Consider the following 18591-nt stretch of genomic DNA (forward strand, 5'->3'; position numbering starts at 1 on the left):
GTTGCTGGGATTTGAACTCCTGACCTTCGGAAGAGCAGGCGGGTGCTCTTAACCACTGAGCCATCTCACCAGCCCCAGTCAGTGCTCTTAACCACTGAGCCATCTCTCTTCAGTCTGCTTTCTTATAGAACCGAGGACCACCAGCCAAGAGATGATCCCACCATGATAGGCTAGGCCCTCCTCCATCAATCACTAATTGAGAAAATTCTTTATATCTGGATCTTTTTTTGGTTTTCAGATGTGGGGGGTGTTTTTCTTTTTGAGACAGGGTTTCTCTGTGTACCCCTGGCTGACTTGGAACTCCTCTGTAGATCAGACTGCCCTCAAACTCACAAAATATCTGCCTGTCTCTGCTTCCTGAGTGCTGAGATTAAAGGTATATGCCACCACTGCCTGGCTACTTTTTTTTTAAAGGAATTTATTTATTTATTATTATTTATTATATGTAAGTACACTGTAGCTGTCCTCAGATACTCCAGAAGAGGGCATCAGATTTCATTACAGATGGTTGTGAGCCACCATGTGGTTGCTGGGATTTGAACTCTGGACCTTCGGAAGAGCAGTCGGCACTCTTAACCACTGAGCCATCTCACCAGCCCCTACTTTTTTTTTTTTTTATTAGCTTATAACATATATACAGAAGTTCAATGCTACAGTCTACTGGTATTGTACAAACAGAACATATCGTTTGCAATCAGCAGTGAATTTGCCAGCACTCTAGAAGCCTGCGTGTCCTGACTTCTTTGGAATGCTACCTTTCCTCAAGGGTAAACACAGCCTTCACTTCCACAACTGTTCACCTCCTGTTAAATTTTTTGTAAGTGAAAAACACAGCATGTATCTTTTGGCTGGGTTTCTTTCTGGATGGGTAAGCAGCCTAGACTTGTCTGGAACTCTAGATCCTTCTATCGCATTCTGCCCACCACCACTGGGAGTACAAGCCTGTGCTGGTATATTCAATGTGTGTCAGTTTAATCTTGTCAGATAGTTAGCCACTATCCTTGTATGGCAGCGATGTTGATGTTCTTTCCTCTGATTTCTGCTCGGTGCCAGAGAAGGGCTATGTTGATAGATTGTTCTGGATCAGAACAGTGAGTTTATCAGCCAAGGTCAATCCAAAGCAGGCGTTTGACATGAAAAAATTTCCATTGTTCCACACACAACTTGTCCTTATTCTTTTTTTCTGGTTAAAGAAAAAAACAGGTGGCTCCCTAGAGCGCTTGCACCTGCCACACTTCCCAAAGGGGCTGACACCCAGGCTGAGGCCTGGAATGGCAAGGGCCTTGCTCTGTCAAAGGGTATTCTCCGGGTAGGAGTTCTCATAGCAACAGGAAACGGGACTTCCAGATCAGCAGTCATCTGATAGGTTTAAATAAATATAGGAAACCATTGGACAGATTTGATTGCAACTTCTCCGAAGGCAAAGATGAAGTCATAACTGTTTCTGGAGTCCTAGCTCTTAGAACACTCCTTGCCCATCCCAGAGACCCCGTAAGTGTTAAATGTAGGGGCTGGAGAGATGGCTCACAGGTTAAGAGCACTGACTACTCTTCCAGAGGTCCTGAGTTCAATTCCCAGCAACCACGTGGTGGCTCACAACCATCTGTAATAAGATCTGATGCCCTCTTTCTGATGTGTCTGAAGATAGCTACAGTGTACTCATAAATAAATAAATCTTTTTTTAAAGTATTAAATGCATAGTTTTCAAAATAGATGGAATGTTCAATCTAGTGCCTCTTTGGACAAAAGTGGAGTTATTGTTGAGAAAAACAATTTTTCCCCTGCAATTAAAAAATAAAAAAAAAAATTGCTCACTGTACATTGTAGCACATACTTATTATCCCAGCACCCAGGAGGAAGAATTTTAGGCAAGAAGATTGCCTCAAAATCATGGTCCATAGCTAAACTAGTCTTGTAGCAAGGACTTTTCCAGTATCTACTACCACTATGTGGTGAGGCTTTTGTTTAAAAAAACAAAACACAGCTGGACATGGTAACATGCATCTTTAGTCCCAGCATTCCAGAGGCAGAGGCAGGCAGATCTTTGAATTTAAGGCCAGCCTGGTCTACAGAGAAAATTCCAGCCAGAGCTACACAGAGAAACACCAAAGAAAAACAATACAACAACTAAAGACATAAAGGAACAGGAGGGGCTAAAGAGATGGCTCAGTGGTTAAGAGCACTGACTGCTCTTCCAAAGGTCCAGAGTTCAATTCCCAGCAACCACTGGTGGCTCACAACCATCTGATGACCTCTTCTGGTGTGTCTGAAGGCAGCTACAATGTACTCATATAAATGAATGAATGAATAAAAAAATATTTTAAAAAATGGAACAGGAGAGGGGGGAAAGGAGGAGGGGAAGTGAGAGGGAGAGAGGGAGAGAAAAGGGGAGTGCACTAGAGAGAGGTTGGGTGTCCTGCACAAGCCTGAGTACCTGAGTTCAGAGGAAAATATTCGCATTTTAAAAGGCCCTATGCACTTGTAATCACAGCACTGTTGAGGTTGGAGTAGGGAAACTCACTGGGGCTCGGTGGGCACCAGCCTAGCTCCATGTTCCATGAGAGACCCTGTCTAAAAAAAAAATAAGGCAGAAATTGATAGAGCAGGACATTTAATGTTCTTTTCTGGACTCAGCACACAGACACACACACACACACATACAAACACCATATGTGTGTACAGCACACACAAAATGAAGAAGCAAAACTCAACAGAACCGACAACTTACACGTCCAACACTGGCAGATAAAGCCCACATTATGCACTGATGTACACAATGTTGTACAGTAGTAACAAGGAGGGAAATCCCACTGACACAGAAAACTCTTAGTTGAAAAATAGCAAATAATTGCCTTTTTTGTTGTTATTGTTCGAAAAATGTTACTTTTCTTTTTTTTTTTTTTTAATGTCTTTATTATTGTATGTAAGTACACTGTGGCTATACACAGAGGGCACCAGATCTCACTGCGGATGGTTGTGAGCCACCATGTGGTTGCTGGGATTTGAACTCGGGACCTTCTGAAGAGCAGTCAGTGCTCTTAACTGCTGAGCCATCGCTCCAGCCCAAATGTTACTTTTCTAGAAAAAGATATGTGTATCATAATGAGCAGGAAGTTACATATCATGCTACAGATAAGAGTGGGAGGTTGTGTCAGGGGATTTACTTTTACTTATAAATCTTTTCTCTGGGTAGCAGTGTGTGTGTGTTTGGTTGGTTTCGTTTTTGAGACAGAGTTTCTCTGGGTAGCCTTGGTTGTTTGTTGTGGAACTTGTTCTGTAGACCAGGATGGCCTGGAGCAGGTAGAGATCTGCATGCCTCTGCCTCCCAAGTGCTAAGATTAAGGCCACCACCCACCAGTCCGTCCCTAATCTTTACATCACATGAATACTCATTTTTTAAAAAAAGATTTGTTTATTATTATATGTAAGTACACTGTCTTTAGACACACTAGAAGAAGGAGGGCATCCTATCTCATTATGGGTGGTTGTGAGCCACCCACCATGTGATTGCTGGGAATTGAACTCCAAACCTTTGAAGAGCAGTCAGTGCTCTTACCCACTGAGCCATCTCCCCAGCCCGAATACTCATTTCTTTTCTTAATTTTTGAACGGTGTTGTTGATGGAATCCAGAGCCTCAACTACGTCAGACAAGAGCTGTAGCTCTGAGCTATTTTCCCAGCCCTGAACCATTCCTAAGAAGAAACAAGGACGGTACCAAAGATCAAGCCAATTAAAGTCTTATTTTTTAGTTTGCAATATCGTCTCTCGTACTATTGGGGTTCGGAGTTAAAGCCAAGTTCTGTCACAAACATGGTTTATCTCCGGCCCATCAGCGAACATCATTCTTGTGGCTTAGGTTTTTCAATGAACCCATAAGGTTGGAGCGGTCCCTTGATATCTTGCCCAAGCCCATGGCACACGCATACGCCTCTTCCGCGTCGCCGCAGCGAAAGCAGCTCAGTAGGATTTCGTCGCGCGGATGCCCCAGGTAACCGGAAGAAGGCCGAGGACTTCGCAATCCACGAGAGCACCTGCTCCCACGCGGGGTTCCGCTAGGGTTCCGCACCGAAGCGTCGGGCACCAATGCTGGCAGAAGTCCCGCGAGGAGCAACCCGGTCGCGAACCGTGACGTGGGCCAATCCGCAGCCAGCTCCGGCAGTTTCGTCCCAACCGGTACTCAGGCCCAGCTGCGTCCTCGAGGGGCGGGGCCGCAGAGGGGCGGGTCTTCTACGTGGACCAATGGAGGCTCGCGCCGGGTCTCGTGGGCGGTGCTAAGTGCGCGGCGCAGGGCCGAGCGGCAGGGGCGCCAATGAGCGTGCGCCGCGTCCGGGGCCGGCTGGTGCGCGAGACGCCGCTGAGAGGTTGGTGGCCACTGTAACAGTTTGCAAACGAAGGGGAGTTGTGAAGGGCCCGGGGTTGGGGTCGTGCTGCTGGCCGTGTGGGTACGTCCTCGCCGCCTTGATCCCGGAGCGAGGGACACAGGAGCTGAAGGCCAGTGGGAGCGGGGGTGTGGATGGAGCAGCGGTCGGGCCGCGGCTCCTAGGGGAGGCAGCGTGCTAGCTTCGGGGGCGGGCCGGTAGCCGGAGCGAGGGCCGCACGGACACCGGTCCCTTCGGTCCTGAAGTTCAGGCGCAGAGCTGCCCCCTCGCGCTCAGGGTGGGCCTGAATCCATTTCTGGGAGTGGGATCTTCCACCTTCGTCAGGTGAGGTTTAGGTGAACATCCACCCGGCTGGTAACCTTAACCTGCACAACGTCTGCGTAGGCAGCGGGGCCCAGGAGTGGGATGGGCAAGGAGGGTAGGCTGGACAATGCTCAGGGAATTCAGAGAAGGGGACAAACCCTTCTATGCCAGCCATCCCCAACGTCATCACCTTCCAGTTCCTGCCCAGGCTCAACCTGGCTTTCCCCGCCACCCGGGAACCCCAGGTGTGAGGTATTTGAGCCGATTTCGAGGGTCCTGGCCAAGCTCCAGGTGTCTGACAAGTACAGTGCTGTGGTGTGCAGATTGCTTGCCTGTACATAGACCGAAAAAAGGTCAACTCTTATTTGTCTAAGTAGGTGGAGGGCCCTTTTGCTTCGGCCCGAATGTGAGACACTTGGGAGGATGTTTAAAATGATTGAAACTCCTCAGGAAGGAAGAGAAGAGGTCGAGCTGCTGTGCTTTTTTGCCAAAGTGCAACAGATAAGAATCTTTGAGCTTGTCTGTTCTGGGATGTGGTTCTGTTTCCTTCTTCATTCAGCATCCAGTTACAAGTGTTTTTCCTTTCCCATTAGGGTCACAATGGCAGCCACAGTAAGAAGGCAGAGGCCAAGGAGGCTACTCTGTTGGGCCTTGGTGGTTGTCCTCTTGGCAGACCTGTTGGCACTGAGCGGTATGTACCTGGCAAAGGTGTCAAAGAAGAATGAAAGGATAAGAGGGCACAAGGTGCCTACTCGAGTTAGGGGTTGCTGGATCTAGCCTTTTTCTTTGTCTTTGCCATGGAAAGCAGGCTGCTTCCATTGATTTACCTTAGGAAGGCAGGAGGGTGTGGGAAGCAGAGAACTGACAGAGAAACCTACATTCTGTCTTCCCTTCAGACACATTGGCTGTAATGTCTGTAGACCTGGGCAGTGAATCCATGAAGGTGGCCATTGTCAAGCCTGGAGTGCCCATGGAGATTGTATTGAACAAGTAAGAGTAGATCCGGGTCAGGGGTGTGTATATAATTTATAGTGCCCACTTCAGACTGTGATGGCTGAGCCCCCGTATGAGATCTGGAGGCGTCTGGCTTCATAGTCTGCTGTAGGCAGCTGGGCTAATGCTGCTTTTTCTTAGGGAATCTCGGAGGAAAACTCCAGTGACTGTGACCTTGAAAGAAAATGAAAGGTTTTTAGGTGATAGTGCAGCCGGCATGGTGAGTAACAGCCCTAGCCAGATTCGTTCCCCCAGCCTTTTATCTAGCTGGATGAAGTAGAGGCAAGCTAAGGTAGGTTTGGGCCTAAGAACCAGCTGGGTCTCCTCCTTTCAGGCCATCAAGAATCCAAAGGCTACGCTCCGTTATTTCCAGCACCTCCTTGGAAAACAGACGGATAACCCTCATGTGGCCCTTTACCGGTCCCGTTTCCCGGAACATGAGCTAATCGTTGACCCACAGAGGCAGACTGTGCGCTTCCAGATCAGTCCGTGAGTGTCCAGAGTGGGAAGGAAGCCCCTTGTTGGCGCATGTGTCCGTGGTTATTGGGCTTGGTGTTTGCCTTCCTGGGCCTCACCACCACCACCACCTCTTCCTCCTCCTCCCTTCAGGCAGCTACAGTTCTCTCCCGAGGAGGTACTGGGCATGGTTCTGAACTACTCCCGTTCCTTGGCTGAAGATTTTGCAGGTGAGCATCAAGGTGGTGCTGGTGGCAGTGGGACTTCCCAAATGTACAGTGAATAGCAAGCAGAGCCTCTTTGATTTCTTACTGAAAATTTGACCATACCTGAAGACATGTTTGATTGTCACAAGCTTGGGATGGGCTCCTGGCATCTAGTATATAGAGGATAGGGAAGCCCAGCAAGAGTCAGTGGTACTGGGTTGGAAATCTTGGTCTGATGTTTGGGGTTGCTGGGATCTTGCTCTTTTGTCCTCTGTAGAACAACCCATTAAGGATGCAGTGATCACCGTGCCAGCCTTTTTCAACCAGGCTGAGCGCCGAGCTGTGCTGCAGGCTGCTCGGATGGCTGGCCTCAAGGTGCTGCAGCTCATCAATGACAACACGGCCACAGCCCTCAGCTACGGTGTCTTCCGCCGGAAAGATATCAATTCCACTGCACAGGTGAGCCACTAAATGCACACAACATGAAGTCTCAGGGTGGAGGATCCTTGACCCATTTTTGCATCTTTTTTGCATGGCTATCCCTTAACAAATTGTGACAAATAGCTGCCTTTCAGTACCCATTGGAGTTGGTTAGTTTTTTGAAGGGTGACAGCTTTTTATTTCCAGGCAGACAAGTAGACAGGTATCCTGCATTTGATAAACTATCTCTTTGTTTTGATATTTTTGTGTAGCGTGGGAGGGAGGGGTGAGACAGGTTTTCTCTGTGTGACCTTGCTGTCCTATAACTCACTGTGTAAGCCAGGCTGGCCTGGAACTCAGAGGTCCACATGCCCCTGCCTCCCGAGCACGGAATGACAGATGTGCATCACACCTTGCCTGGCTCCCACATTAGGTTCCTCTGACAGTATCCTTGGTGTCTCCACAGAACATCATGTTCTATGATATGGGCTCGGGCAGCACTGTGTGCACCATCGTGACCTACCAGACAGTGAAGACGAAGGAGGCTGGGATGCAGCCACAGCTGCAGATCCGGGGCGTGGGGTAGGTTCCTGAGACCTCAGTGAGAGGTGTCTCCTGCATTTCGGGTGCCTTTTCTGATTCTTGAGGGAACACTTCCTGGATACAGCATGGGTTTCTGGAAGGGCTGCTCCCAAAGAAGACATGAAAGCAGGAGAGGCAGTTTGCTGCTGACACGTTACAGCAGTGACATTGTCTGTCTTTCTTCCCCTCTTTGGTTTCTGTTTTGTTTTTGTTTTGATGTCTCGAGACAGGGTTTCTCTGTGTAGCCCTGGCTTTTCTGAAACTCACTCTGTAGACCAGGCTGGCCTTGAGCTCACAGAGCCAGTTGCCTCTCTGCCTCCTGAGTGCTAGGATTAAAAGCACATGCTGCACCAACATCACCCTACCAGTTCTTTGTTTTTACTGAGGCCGAATCTAGAGTCTCACACACGCCATACAAACATTCAGCTACTAAACTGTATAACCCTGGAACTTACTGCGATGTTCAGGTTGGTCAGAGACTTCTGGCAGTCCTACCTCTGTCTTGTCACCTACAGAATTTAAAAAACAACAAAGCCCTTCCTAAACAAGGTATTGGGATATAATCCTAGCGCTGGGGTAGAAATGCAAACTCCATCTGTAGCTACTAGTGCACAGAATATGTACTAGTATTACTACTAGTGCAGTAGAATATGTGAGACCCTGTATGGAAAAAAAAATAAACCTTTTCAGCTCCTCGCTGTTCAGCTAGGAGGTTCTCGTAAGATACTGACTGGTGTACAGAAAGTAGCTCTGTACTGGGATCTTGCCTGGTATCCATGGGCCCCAGACTCCCCAGTAAAGAGAGAAATGCCAATATAACAGTACTCCATTCTCCACTGCTCTCCTTATACCTGTTTGAGCCCTGCCTGCTGCAGCTGTGTCTGAGCTCTTTGACTGCTTTGTTTTTATTTTTTGGAGCTCTCTCGATGTAGTCCTGGCTGTCATAGAGCAGGCTGGCCTAGAACTCAGAGATTCACCTGCCACTGCCCCCAAGTGCTGGATGTAAAACATGAGCTGCATGGAGATGAAGCGAACATGGCTGGCTCTTATTCCTAAAGTATCTCTTTCTCATCCATCGGAGCTTTGACTGTACTCTCCTACTTTCTCCCTTGAGGTCTTTAGGAAAACTGTTGCTTCTGTCTAGAAGGTGCTTCGCTTTCTCCGCTGACTACTCTTTGAGTAGTTTGGACTTCCTACATGCGTTCCGCTAGCCTTTTCTGGTTGTTTTGAGAGAGGGTCTCACTGTGTAACCTGGCTGGCCCCGGGCGTCTGTATGTAGAGCAGACTAGCCTCAAACTTACAGATGCTGGGTGCGTGTTTTTCTTATGGCGTGTATGACTTTACGTTTAGGACATTATTCTTCTATTAGATTATAAATTCTAATAGAGCTGTCTCCTCTCCTGCTCCTTTTGTCACTTACATTCAAGTACTTAATACTTAGTAATATGCTGAGTGACTGGGCAGATGAGCTAGCTGCTCCTGAATTGCTGTGTGTGCTGTAGGGTTGCGGGCAGAGCACCGGTGTCTCGTGTGCCGGAGGGTCCTTACTCTGTACTTGTTCCTTTTCTTGAACAGATTTGACCGCACCCTGGGTGGCCTGGAGATGGAGCTTCGGCTGCGAGAACACCTGGCTAAGCTCTTCAATGAGCAGCGCAAGGGCCAGAAAGCCAAGGATGTTCGGGAAAACCCCCGGGCCATGGCCAAACTGCTTCGGGAAGCCAACCGGCTTAAAACCGTCCTGAGTGCCAACGCTGATCACATGGCACAGGTAACCACATGGGACCTTGTAGAGAGCAGGCTTGTGGCTCCTGTCCTCCCAATGTCCTGTCCTGTTCTCTTGAAGTCCATCTTTTGCCCAGAGAGCAGACCTGACCAGAGCCTCTTCCTCCTCTTCCCACAGATTGAGGGCTTGATGGATGATGTGGACTTCAAGGCGAAAGTAACTCGGGTGGAATTCGAGGAGCTGTGTGCAGATTTGTTTGACCGTGTGCCTGGGCCTGTGCAGCAGGCCTTGCAGAGTGCCGAGATGAGCTTGGTGAGGGATGAGGGGGACAGAGCAGAGCACACCCACAGAGTGTCAGAGGGGAAGGTCGTTAACTCCTGCACCTCACCTTCCCCTTCCGCAGGATCAAATTGAGCAGGTGATCCTGGTGGGCGGGGCCACTCGTGTTCCCAAAGTTCAAGAAGTGCTGCTAAAGGCCGTGGGCAAGTGAGTATGGTGTCGGAGCCGGGCATGGAGCTGGAGGCTGGCCACTACACTCCCGGGTTGATAACGCTAAAGCTGTGTCTCCTAGGGAGGAACTGGGAAAGAACATCAATGCGGATGAAGCCGCTGCCATGGGGGCTGTGTACCAGGCAGCGGCTCTCAGCAAGGCCTTCAAAGTGAAGCCATTTGTTGTGCGGGATGCTGTCATTTACCCCATCCTGGTAAGCTTGACCTGGTGACACTCCACTTCTCCACTGGGATCTCTGTTCACCTCAGCCTGTCCCTTTCTCTTTCGTCTGAGAGATCCTATTCCCTCCTATCTACTAACAGAACTTCCCTGGGTCTCCAGTGCACCTTCTCCTTGCCTATTATGTAGGTGGAGTTCACAAGGGAGGTGGAGGAGGAGCCTGGGCTCCGAAGCCTGAAACACAATAAGCGTGTGCTCTTCTCTCGAATGGGGCCCTACCCTCAGCGCAAAGTCATAACCTTTAACCGCTACAGCCATGATTTCAACTTCCACATCAACTACGGTGACCTGGGCTTCCTGGGGCCTGAGGATCTTCGGTGAGGGGCGGGGGCAGGATGGTACCTCCAGGGAGTGGGAGGTGTGCCTGCCAGATGATCTAAGGATGGGGAGGGGAATGCGGGCCTTGAGGGCTGAGGTGGGTTAGGGTTGTTATGAACAGCCTGTCTCAGAGGGTCCATCTTTCTGAGTTCTGGGTAGGGACCCTGACATCTCATGCCTGCAGGCCATGTGGTCTAAAGTTAGTGATGGGCCAGATGGATCTCCTCAAACTCTTTTCTTTTCCTCTCAACCAGGGTATTTGGCTCCCAGAATCTGACCACAGTAAAACTAAAAGGCGTGGGAGAGAGCTTCAAGAAATATCCCGACTATGAGTCCAAAGGCATCAAGGCCCACTTTAACCTGGATGAGAGTGGCGTGCTCAGTTTAGACAGGGTAAGAGTGAAAGGGAGCCCTATCTGGGTAGGGGTGAACCCTGGACCACCAGCCTCTCTGATGGGTTCACAGGATGCCATAAAACATTTCGGAAGCAGATAGGATAAATCTTGGCTTCTTTGTGACTAGCACATACTATAGTCACTGTAACTTGCTTAGAGGGAAATACACATTTAAAAACAAGGGGCTGGAAAGATGGCTCAGTGGTTGAGCACCGACTGCTCTTCTGAAGGTCATGAGTTCAAATCCCAGCAACCACATGATGGCTCACAACCATCCATAATGAGAGCCGATCCTCTCTTGTGGTATGTCTGAAGACAGCTGCAGTGTGCTTACATATAATAAATAAGTAAATCTTTTAAAAACAAAAAAACAAAAATCAGCCGGGCGTGGTGGCGCACGCCTTTAATCCCAGCACTCGGGAGGCAGAGGCAGGTGGATTTCTGAGTTCGAGGCCAGCCTGGTCTACAAAGTGAGTTCCAGGACAGCCAGGGCTATACAGAGAAACCCTGTCTCGAAAAACCAAAAAAAAAAACCAAAAATCAAACCATGTGTAGGTCTATGTCTGCACCATTTATTGTGCCTGGTGCCCATGAGGGCTAAACGAGGATATAGGATCCCCTAGAACTGGAGTTAATAAATGGATGTGGATGCTGGGAGTTGGACCCATTGCTGTGCCATATCTACAGCCCGTTAAGGTTTTTAAGAGTATGTGTGTATATACTGGGGATGGGATGCAAGCATGCCACAGCAGATGCAGAGCCAGATGAACAGGAAAACTAGTGGGTTTCCATCTCCCTTTGGTGAGAGGAAGTACCTTTACCTGCTGAGCCATCTTGCCAGTCCAGAGAATCCCCTTTCTTTAATTCAGTTTAAAATAAAATGTGTGTAAATGGTTTGCCTGCACATGTCTGCATCATATGTATGTCTCATGCCTCAGGAGGCCAGAAGAGGGAGTCAGATCCCCTGGTGCTGCAGTGAGAGATGGTTGTGAGCCACCATGTCAATGTTGAGCATCATACCTGGGTTCTACTGAAAACCAGTCCATGTTCTTTGCTACAGAGCCATCTCTTCAGCCCCCAAAAGAGTAATTTTGAGCCAGGTGTGGTGGTGCAGCACTTAGGAGACAGAGGCCACTCTCTGAGTTTGAGGCCAGCCTGGTCTACAAAATGACTCTAGGACAGCCAGGGCTCTGTGATATTGAGAGAACTGTCTCAAAAAAATAAATAAATAAATAAATAAATAAAAGTTTTTCACTTAGAATTTTCTGGCACACGGGAAAAATGGTTTATTGTATTGCCAAGTAGAGACCTGGAGGACTCTATGGACAGGAGTGGGAGCCTGTCCTGAGAGGATTGGCACTTAAAGGGGGATTGGCCATCTAGGAGTCTCAGAAAAGGAGGGTGAGAGAGTAGATCCTAACAGGTGCAAGTCATTTTGTATTCCTACTGTATGCATAAGCAGCACACTTGTGTACAACATGGGTCATGTGATTTTTTTTTTTAAACCCATTTCAAAATAGGTGGAGTCCGTATTTGAGACCCTGGTGGAGGACAGCCCAGAGGAAGAATCTACTCTTACCAGTAAGATGAATATGGGCTCCTGTGTGCATGCAAGTGTGTGCCAGCAGGCAAGAGTTAGCACACACGCCTGCTTGGGGAGGTGATGGCGTTGATGTGGGGTAGGAGGCGGAGCGGCTGCCTGATTCCCTCATGAACCTCTCTGCTGCTTTCCTCCTAGAACTTGGCAACACCATATCCAGCCTGTTTGGAGGTGGCACCTCATCAGATGCTAAAGAGAATGGTACTGATGCTGTGCAGGTAAGGGCAGAGGGCAGACTAGCAAGTGGCTGGGGCTGGGGGATGTAGACCGAGGCAGAGTCTGGCGGGACTCCCAGCTGCCTGAACTTTATCCCTCGTCAGTGGCAGGCTGCCCTGCTCCTGCTTCAGTGGATTTGAGCCACTCCCAGAACCCAGGGCTGCTTGTTTTCATTACCACCTGCCCTCCCTTTGTTCTCCTGTATCTGGAATCCCAACAGCCCATGTGCCTACTGTGTCATCTGCTTGACCAGGCTTTATGCTGAGCACTGTTCCCTTTCCAAACAGAGGAGCTGATATGGTCAGAGGCTTAGCTAACAATGTATATAACTTTTGGGGTTCCTATAATGTCTACCAGGAGGAAGAGGAGAGCCCTGCTGAGGGGAGCAAGGATGAGCCTGCAGAGCAGGGGGAGCTCAAGGAGGAAGCTGAAGCCCCAGCAGAGGAGACCTCTCAGCCTCCACCCTCTGAGCCTAAGGGGGATGCAGCCCGTGAGGGAGAGAAACCTGATGAAAAAGAGAGTGGGGACAAGCCTGAGGCCCAGGTGAGCTGCCTGCAGGGGAAGAGGGTGGAGTCCACGGCCTGACACTGAGGGGAAGCAAGCCGCTTCCTTCATGCCTTTAGAGGAGGAGACAGCTAATGGTTTTCCTTATTACATCACTGCTCTTTCTACCAGAAGCCCAATGAGAAGGGGCAAGCAGGGCCTGAGGGTGCTGCTCCAGCTCCTGAGGAGGACAAAAAGCCGAAACCTGCCCGGAAGCAGAAAATGGTGGAGGAGATAGGTGTGGAGCTGGCTGTCTTGGACCTGCCTGACTTGCCAGAGGATGAGCTGGCCCGTTCTGTGCAGAAGTAAGTGCTGGCCATGTGGAAGATGAGCCGGGTGTGGAAAGGTAATCCTGGAAGGCCCCCAGTTCCAGCCTCACCTCTTCCTACCTTCTCATCGCACAGACTTGAAGACCTGACCCTGCGCGACCTAGAGAAGCAGGAGAGGGAGAAAGCTGCCAACAGCTTGGAGGCTTTCATCTTTGAGACCCAGGTGAGCAGGCAAGGGTAGCAAGCATGCCCTGCCTCCCCAGAGCTTCCACTTAGGGACATGTGGCTCTGACCCTTGCCCCAAAGACTGCTGCCTGCATGGATTGGTGTCCTTGACAGGACAAGCTGTACCAGCCTGAGTACCAGGAAGTGTCCACTGAGGAACAGCGGGAGGAGATCTCGGGGAAACTCAGCGCCACTTCTACCTGGCTGGAGGATGAGGGATTTGGAGCCACCACTGTGGTGAGGAGCCTTCTGAGATGTGGCAGGCAGATGGGAGTGCTGCCCGTGTCCCCAGCCCCTTACCCCACCTCCGCTTCTAGGGCCAGAGTGAGAAGAGCTGGGGTGTCAGGATGAAGCAAGATGCAGGGCTGGGTCCAGAATGCTCCTGCTGCACTTCAGCCCTCCTCTTCCTCCTCATGTCTGTCAGATGCTGAAGGACAAGCTGGCAGAGCTGAGAAAGCTGTGCCAGGGGCTGTTTTTTCGGGTGGAAGAACGCAGGAAATGGCCAGAGAGGCTTTCAGCTCTGGATAATCTCCTCAACCATTCCAGCATTTTCCTCAAGTGAGTGTTCTCTGCTCCCTTCCTTCTTTGTGTAGTCCTGCGGAGACCATGGTTCTCCTTTCTGCCAGCTTCTCATCTGCCCTAGGCTGATCTTTTCCTCTTTGGCTCCTAGGGGTGCCCGGCTCATCCCGGAGATGGACCAGGTCTTCACTGAAGTGGAGATGACGACGTTAGAGAAAGTCATCAATGACACCTGGGTAAGCTCTTGTCATTTGTAACTGGACACTTTAGCTGGTACCCTGGGATGATGAGAGTGAAGCTGCCACATCCAGGGCTAGTTCTGAGTCTCCCTGGCTTCATCCCCAGGCCTGGAAGAATGCAACCCTGGCCGAACAAGCCAAGCTTCCTGCCACAGAGAAGCCTGTGCTGCTTTCAAAAGACATCGAGGCCAAAATGATGGCCCTGGACCGGGAGGTACAGTATCTACTCAATAAGGCCAAGTTTACCAAGCCACGGCCACGGCCCAAAGACAAGAATGGCACCCGGGCAGAACCTCCCCTCAATGCCAGTGCTGGTGACCAAGAGGAGAAGGTCATTCCACCTGCAGGTGAGGAGAGATGCTTGGCTGGAGCAACGATTGGTCCTGTGAGCAGTCAGAGCGCCACCTACCTCTCTCTCCTAGTACTGCATCTAACTTTTGGTTTCCCTCTAGGCCAGACTGAAGAGGTGAAACCCATTTTAGAACCTGACAAAGAAGAGACTGGTGAGTTGGGGACCTGGGGAATGAGACATTTCGTTAGTCTAGGGGCAGGCAAATTGGCAAGCATGCTCTATTTCAGGTCGGTGAATGTGGTGGCCTTTAGTTTTTAGAAGCATTGCGTTTTCTTTGGAAAAAAGCAAGGGCAAGGGCAGGCTGGGGAGATGGCTCAGTGGTAAGTGCTTAACTGCACAGTGTGAGGCTAAGAGTCGAGATCCCCAGCACCCCTGTAAATGCCATGCAGCCAGGCTGCCCACTTACTATGCCAGCATGTGGAAGAGAAAGGTGGCTAAAGCAAGTGGGTTAGTTAGCTTATCTAGATGAAGTACCAACTCCAGATTCAAGTGAGAGACCTTCCCCGAATATATGAGAAAGAAAGCAACGAGCCGGGTGTGGTGGCGCACGCCTTTAATCCCAGCACTTGGGAGGCAGAGGCAGGCCTTGTCTACAAAGTGAGTTCCAGGACAGCTGGGGCTATACAGAGAAACCCTGTCTGGGGGGAAAAAAAAAAGAAAGAAAGAAAGCAACGAGGAAGAAACCCTGCATCAACCTCTGGCCTCCACATGCATGGGCAAAACATACATACTTTTTTGTTGTTGTTTTGTTTTTGTTTTTTTGAGATAGGGCTTCTCTGTGTATAACCCTGATTGACCTGGAACTTGCTTTGTAGACCAGGCTGGCCTTGAACTCAATAGATTCACCTGACTCTCAAGTGTTGGTGTAAAGGCATACACTACCACCCACACCTGGCTTATATATTCTTCCTTCCTTCCTTCCTTCCTTCCTTCCTTCCTTCCTTCCTTCCTTCCTTCCTCTCTCTCTCTCTCTCTCTCTTTTCTTTTCTTTTCTTTTCTTTTCTTTTCTTTTCTTTTCTTTTCTTATCTTTTCTTTCTATAGCCCTAGACCAGAAAAATGTAAAACTTTGTGGGAGAAAGGTCTGGAGAGGTGACTCAATGCTTAAGAGTTCCGGCTCCTCTTCAGTGAAGTCAGTTTCTGTTTTCAGCCTGGAGCTGATGGCTCACAACTTCTGTAACTCCAGGTCCAGAGGACCTGATTCCTCTTCTGGCCTCCCAAGGCACATAAATGATGCACAGGCGTATGTGTAAGCACAACACGCATAAACATTAAATAGAAATGTAAAAAAGAAAAAAGGGAGAGACCCCAGATGTGGCTCACACATCTTCTATGTGTACCACTGGATTTGTAGGTCTCACTTGTTTAGTGACTGGCCTTTTCCTTCTAAAATGCAGGTACGGAACCAGCAGACTCGGAGCCTCTGGAATTAGGAGGTCCTGGAGCTGGTAAGAGAGGAGCCTGGGGCATTGGCAGCTTGTTAGGGTTGGAGGGAAAGAAGAGGCTGTTGAGCCTTACACTGCTATTCTCCCCTCCCCCTCCAACAGGACCTGAACAGGAAGAGCAGACAGCAGGACAGAAGCGGCCTTCAAAGAACGATGAACTATAACCCCAGCTCCTGCCTTCCGACTTGGCTCCAGCCCCTTCTCCTACCACCTCTATTTATTACACATCAGGGTTGCAGCGGGGGTCGGTTCCTCAGAGGCTCAAGCTCCTTCTCAGCTGGGACAGGAGGTGGCTGCTCAGCCCTAGAGAAGCTCCATGGTGAAACCGGCTCTACTTCTGTCCCCAGCCCCACCCTCTGGTCTCCTACTCTCTGGCCCTGTGTTTGGAAAAATCACTATTATGTCTTAATTCTTTGCCTGTGGGTGAGAGAATGGCTGCCAGTAGTTGTTGGAGACCTGGTAGTGGGAAGGATGTTGTGGGTCACTGGAGAGTGGCCAGTCTTCACAGCATCCTTTCATCTTTTCCTCTTCCACAAAATCAGTGTCCTGTTTGGGCCAGTGTCTACAGAGCCTCAGTCCCACTTGGTTTCTGAGTGCTTCTTTTCTCTTCTGTGTCTTCTCTTCCCTTGTCCTTCCTCCTTGGCTCTTCTGTCCTTTCCTTCCCTGTGTAGACTGGGCTGTGGTCTTCTTGCCCAAAGTCTTTCATCTGGACTGTCTGTAGAGTAAATGCTCTCATGGTTCATGCGACCCCTGGTGGCTGGAGCAAGCGGGAGCAGGCAAGAAGGGAAAGCCCTGTAGCCCCGAATGGGTTGTTGGACCCGGGACAGTACAGGTCCGGAGAGTGGCTGGCAAGGATGCAAGTATACTGCAGGCACTCGACATCCTTGTCAGCCCCAGTTCCTGTGACACCAACCCCTTCATGCTCTTTCCTCCTTCCCCCTGGGCTGACCAAAAATGTGCTATCTACTGTGAGCCCCTTTCCCAAGACCCTGGGGGACGGAGAGACCATGGTGTGAATGTAAAAATACCACCTCACTCTCAGGCAAGCTTTGTGGGTAAAGAAGAGGGGTCAGGATTCAACTTGACAGTGTATTTAGCTAGGAAGGAGAGCCCCTTGCCCGCTATAACCATGCCTAGAGTGCCTGTCCTCCAGTATTGCACCTGTAGCCAGAGCTAGGGCCACCCCAGTGCAGGGGCAAAGTAAACCTGATGTCAGTTGTTTTGTCTTTTCTACCCCAACCCCACCCTACTTTCCACCCCCCACCCCGCCTTTTTTTTTTTTTTTCTTTTTTGTGCCACATTGGCAGAGGGGCCTAAAGGTCCTTCACTGTTCCCTCCTGTGTGTTGGAGTTCTTTAGTTAGCAGTTCAGGCTGGTTGGACAGGTTTGAATCAAATTGTACTTTGTTCCATTGTTAATTGAGAAACTGTTTCAATAAAATATTCTTTTCTATAGGTTGTGTGTGTGTTTGCTTCTTCCCTTCCTTTTTTGTTTGTTTGTTGTGTGTTTCCACACAGGTAGTATATGAGTCAGGTTTCCTGAGGTTGGCCTTGGTTTCCTGACCCTCCTGCCTCCACCTGTCCAATGCTGAAATTGTGAGATACCACATGCAGGTTATTTTTAGAGATTCATTTTATTTGATTTATATGAGTACACTGTAGCTTCAGACACTAGAAGAGGGCATCAGATTCCATTACAAATGGTTGTAAGCCATCACTCCAGTCCCCAATGCAGTTTTTAGATTTGGAATTTGGTTACATTGAAAAAAAGTAATTGTTTGCTGTAACAATCATATTTAATGTGATAAGATAGAAAATTCAAAATCCGTACGAGAAAATGGCTTTTAAATGAATCTGAGAAGCTACTGCCAGACTTCGGTGCACAGTTCTTGTGATCCATGTGTGTCTCTTACTGCCTTATCTTGAATCTGCACTGAGACATTACCAGGCCTTTGATCCAGCACTCTGCAGGCAGAGGCAAGAGATCTGGAGTTTTTTTTATTTTTTATTTATTTTTTTTTTTTGGTTTTTCGAGACAGGGTTTCTCTGTGTAGCCCTGGCTGTCCTGGAACTCACTTTGTAGACCAGGCTGGCCTCGAACTCAGAAATCCGCCTGCCTCTGCCTCCCGAGTGCTGGGATTAAAGGCGTGCGCCACCACGCCCGGCTGAAACGATGTCTTGAAAGACCAAAAATAAAAACAGCTGGAGAGACTGAACAAAGGCACCTGCGAGTGACAGTTCACCTCTGTGAAGGGAAATTACTTATTGTTGACTGACAGCTAATGAAAATGAGGTGGCTAGCTGGGCGTGGTGGTGCACGCCTTTAATCCCAGCACTCGGGAGGCAGAGGCAGGCGGATTTCTGAGTTCGAGGCCAGCCTGGTCTACAAAATGAGTTCCAGGACAGCCAGGGCTACACAGAGAAACCCTGTCTCAAAACAAACAAACAAACAAACAACAACAAAAACCAAGAAAATGAGGTGGCTTGTCATTTTGTAATTGGTAAGTTCCAATATTGTAGAAAGACACAAGCATGCTTAGGTTTATAACGGTACACTGGCTTGTGTGTGTTTAGTGTGATTATGGTCATGTGGTTGAATGAAAGAATATTTTTGTTTTTACAGCAATATAGCCCAAAATTGAAATTGAAGTTTAATGATACAGCAACTAGCTTTCATACAG

At 49.2% G+C, this 18591-nt stretch overlaps 1 protein-coding gene across 6 annotated transcripts; it reads left to right on the forward strand.

Moving 5' to 3' along the window:
- The first annotated feature begins 4263 nt into the window (after positions 1 to 4263).
- On the forward strand, positions 4264 to 17365 carry Hyou1 (hypoxia up-regulated 1). Of its 6 annotated transcripts, none has more exons than XM_021171581.3 (26): positions 4264 to 4362; positions 5277 to 5374; positions 5580 to 5673; positions 5818 to 5896; positions 6011 to 6165; positions 6286 to 6362; positions 6616 to 6797; positions 7225 to 7340; positions 8916 to 9108; positions 9241 to 9375; positions 9467 to 9549; positions 9635 to 9767; positions 9923 to 10110; positions 10366 to 10504; positions 12027 to 12087; positions 12245 to 12324; positions 12680 to 12865; positions 12998 to 13170; positions 13270 to 13357; positions 13474 to 13596; positions 13784 to 13917; positions 14030 to 14114; positions 14224 to 14464; positions 14570 to 14620; positions 15865 to 15915; positions 16015 to 17365. In XM_021171581.3, exons 2-26 carry the CDS (start codon positions 5284 to 5286, stop codon positions 16074 to 16076), a joined length of 3000 nt encoding a protein of 999 aa, XP_021027240.1. In that variant the 5' UTR covers positions 4264 to 4362; positions 5277 to 5283; the 3' UTR covers positions 16077 to 17365. The 6 variants fall into 6 exon arrangements, with proteins under 6 accessions (XP_021027240.1, XP_021027244.1, XP_021027242.1 ...); XM_021171585.3 differs by having other exon boundaries at positions 4349 to 4443; positions 13001 to 13170; XM_021171583.3 differs by lacking the exon at positions 4264 to 4362 and adding an exon at positions 4374 to 4492.
- The last annotated feature ends 1226 nt before the right edge of the window (positions 17366 to 18591 follow it).

The sequence above is a fragment of the Mus caroli genome, unplaced genomic scaffold (genome assembly GCF_978045245.1).
Source record: "Mus caroli unplaced genomic scaffold, Mus_caroli_1 scaffold_11, whole genome shotgun sequence".
NCBI classification, from domain to species: domain Eukaryota; kingdom Metazoa; phylum Chordata; class Mammalia; order Rodentia; family Muridae; genus Mus; species Mus caroli.

Coding starts and splice junctions, on each gene's coding strand:
- Hyou1 (XM_021171581.3), top strand. CDS start 5,284: ATGGCAGCCACAGTAAGAAGGCAGAGGCCAAGGAGGCTACTCTGTTGG. Junction 13,597..13,783: donor GATTTGGAGCCACCACTGTG/GTGAGGAGCCTT, acceptor CATGTCTGTCAG/ATGCTGAAGGACAAGCTGGC. Junction 14,621..15,864: donor ACCTGACAAAGAAGAGACTG/GTGAGTTGGGGA, acceptor TCTAAAATGCAG/GTACGGAACCAGCAGACTCG.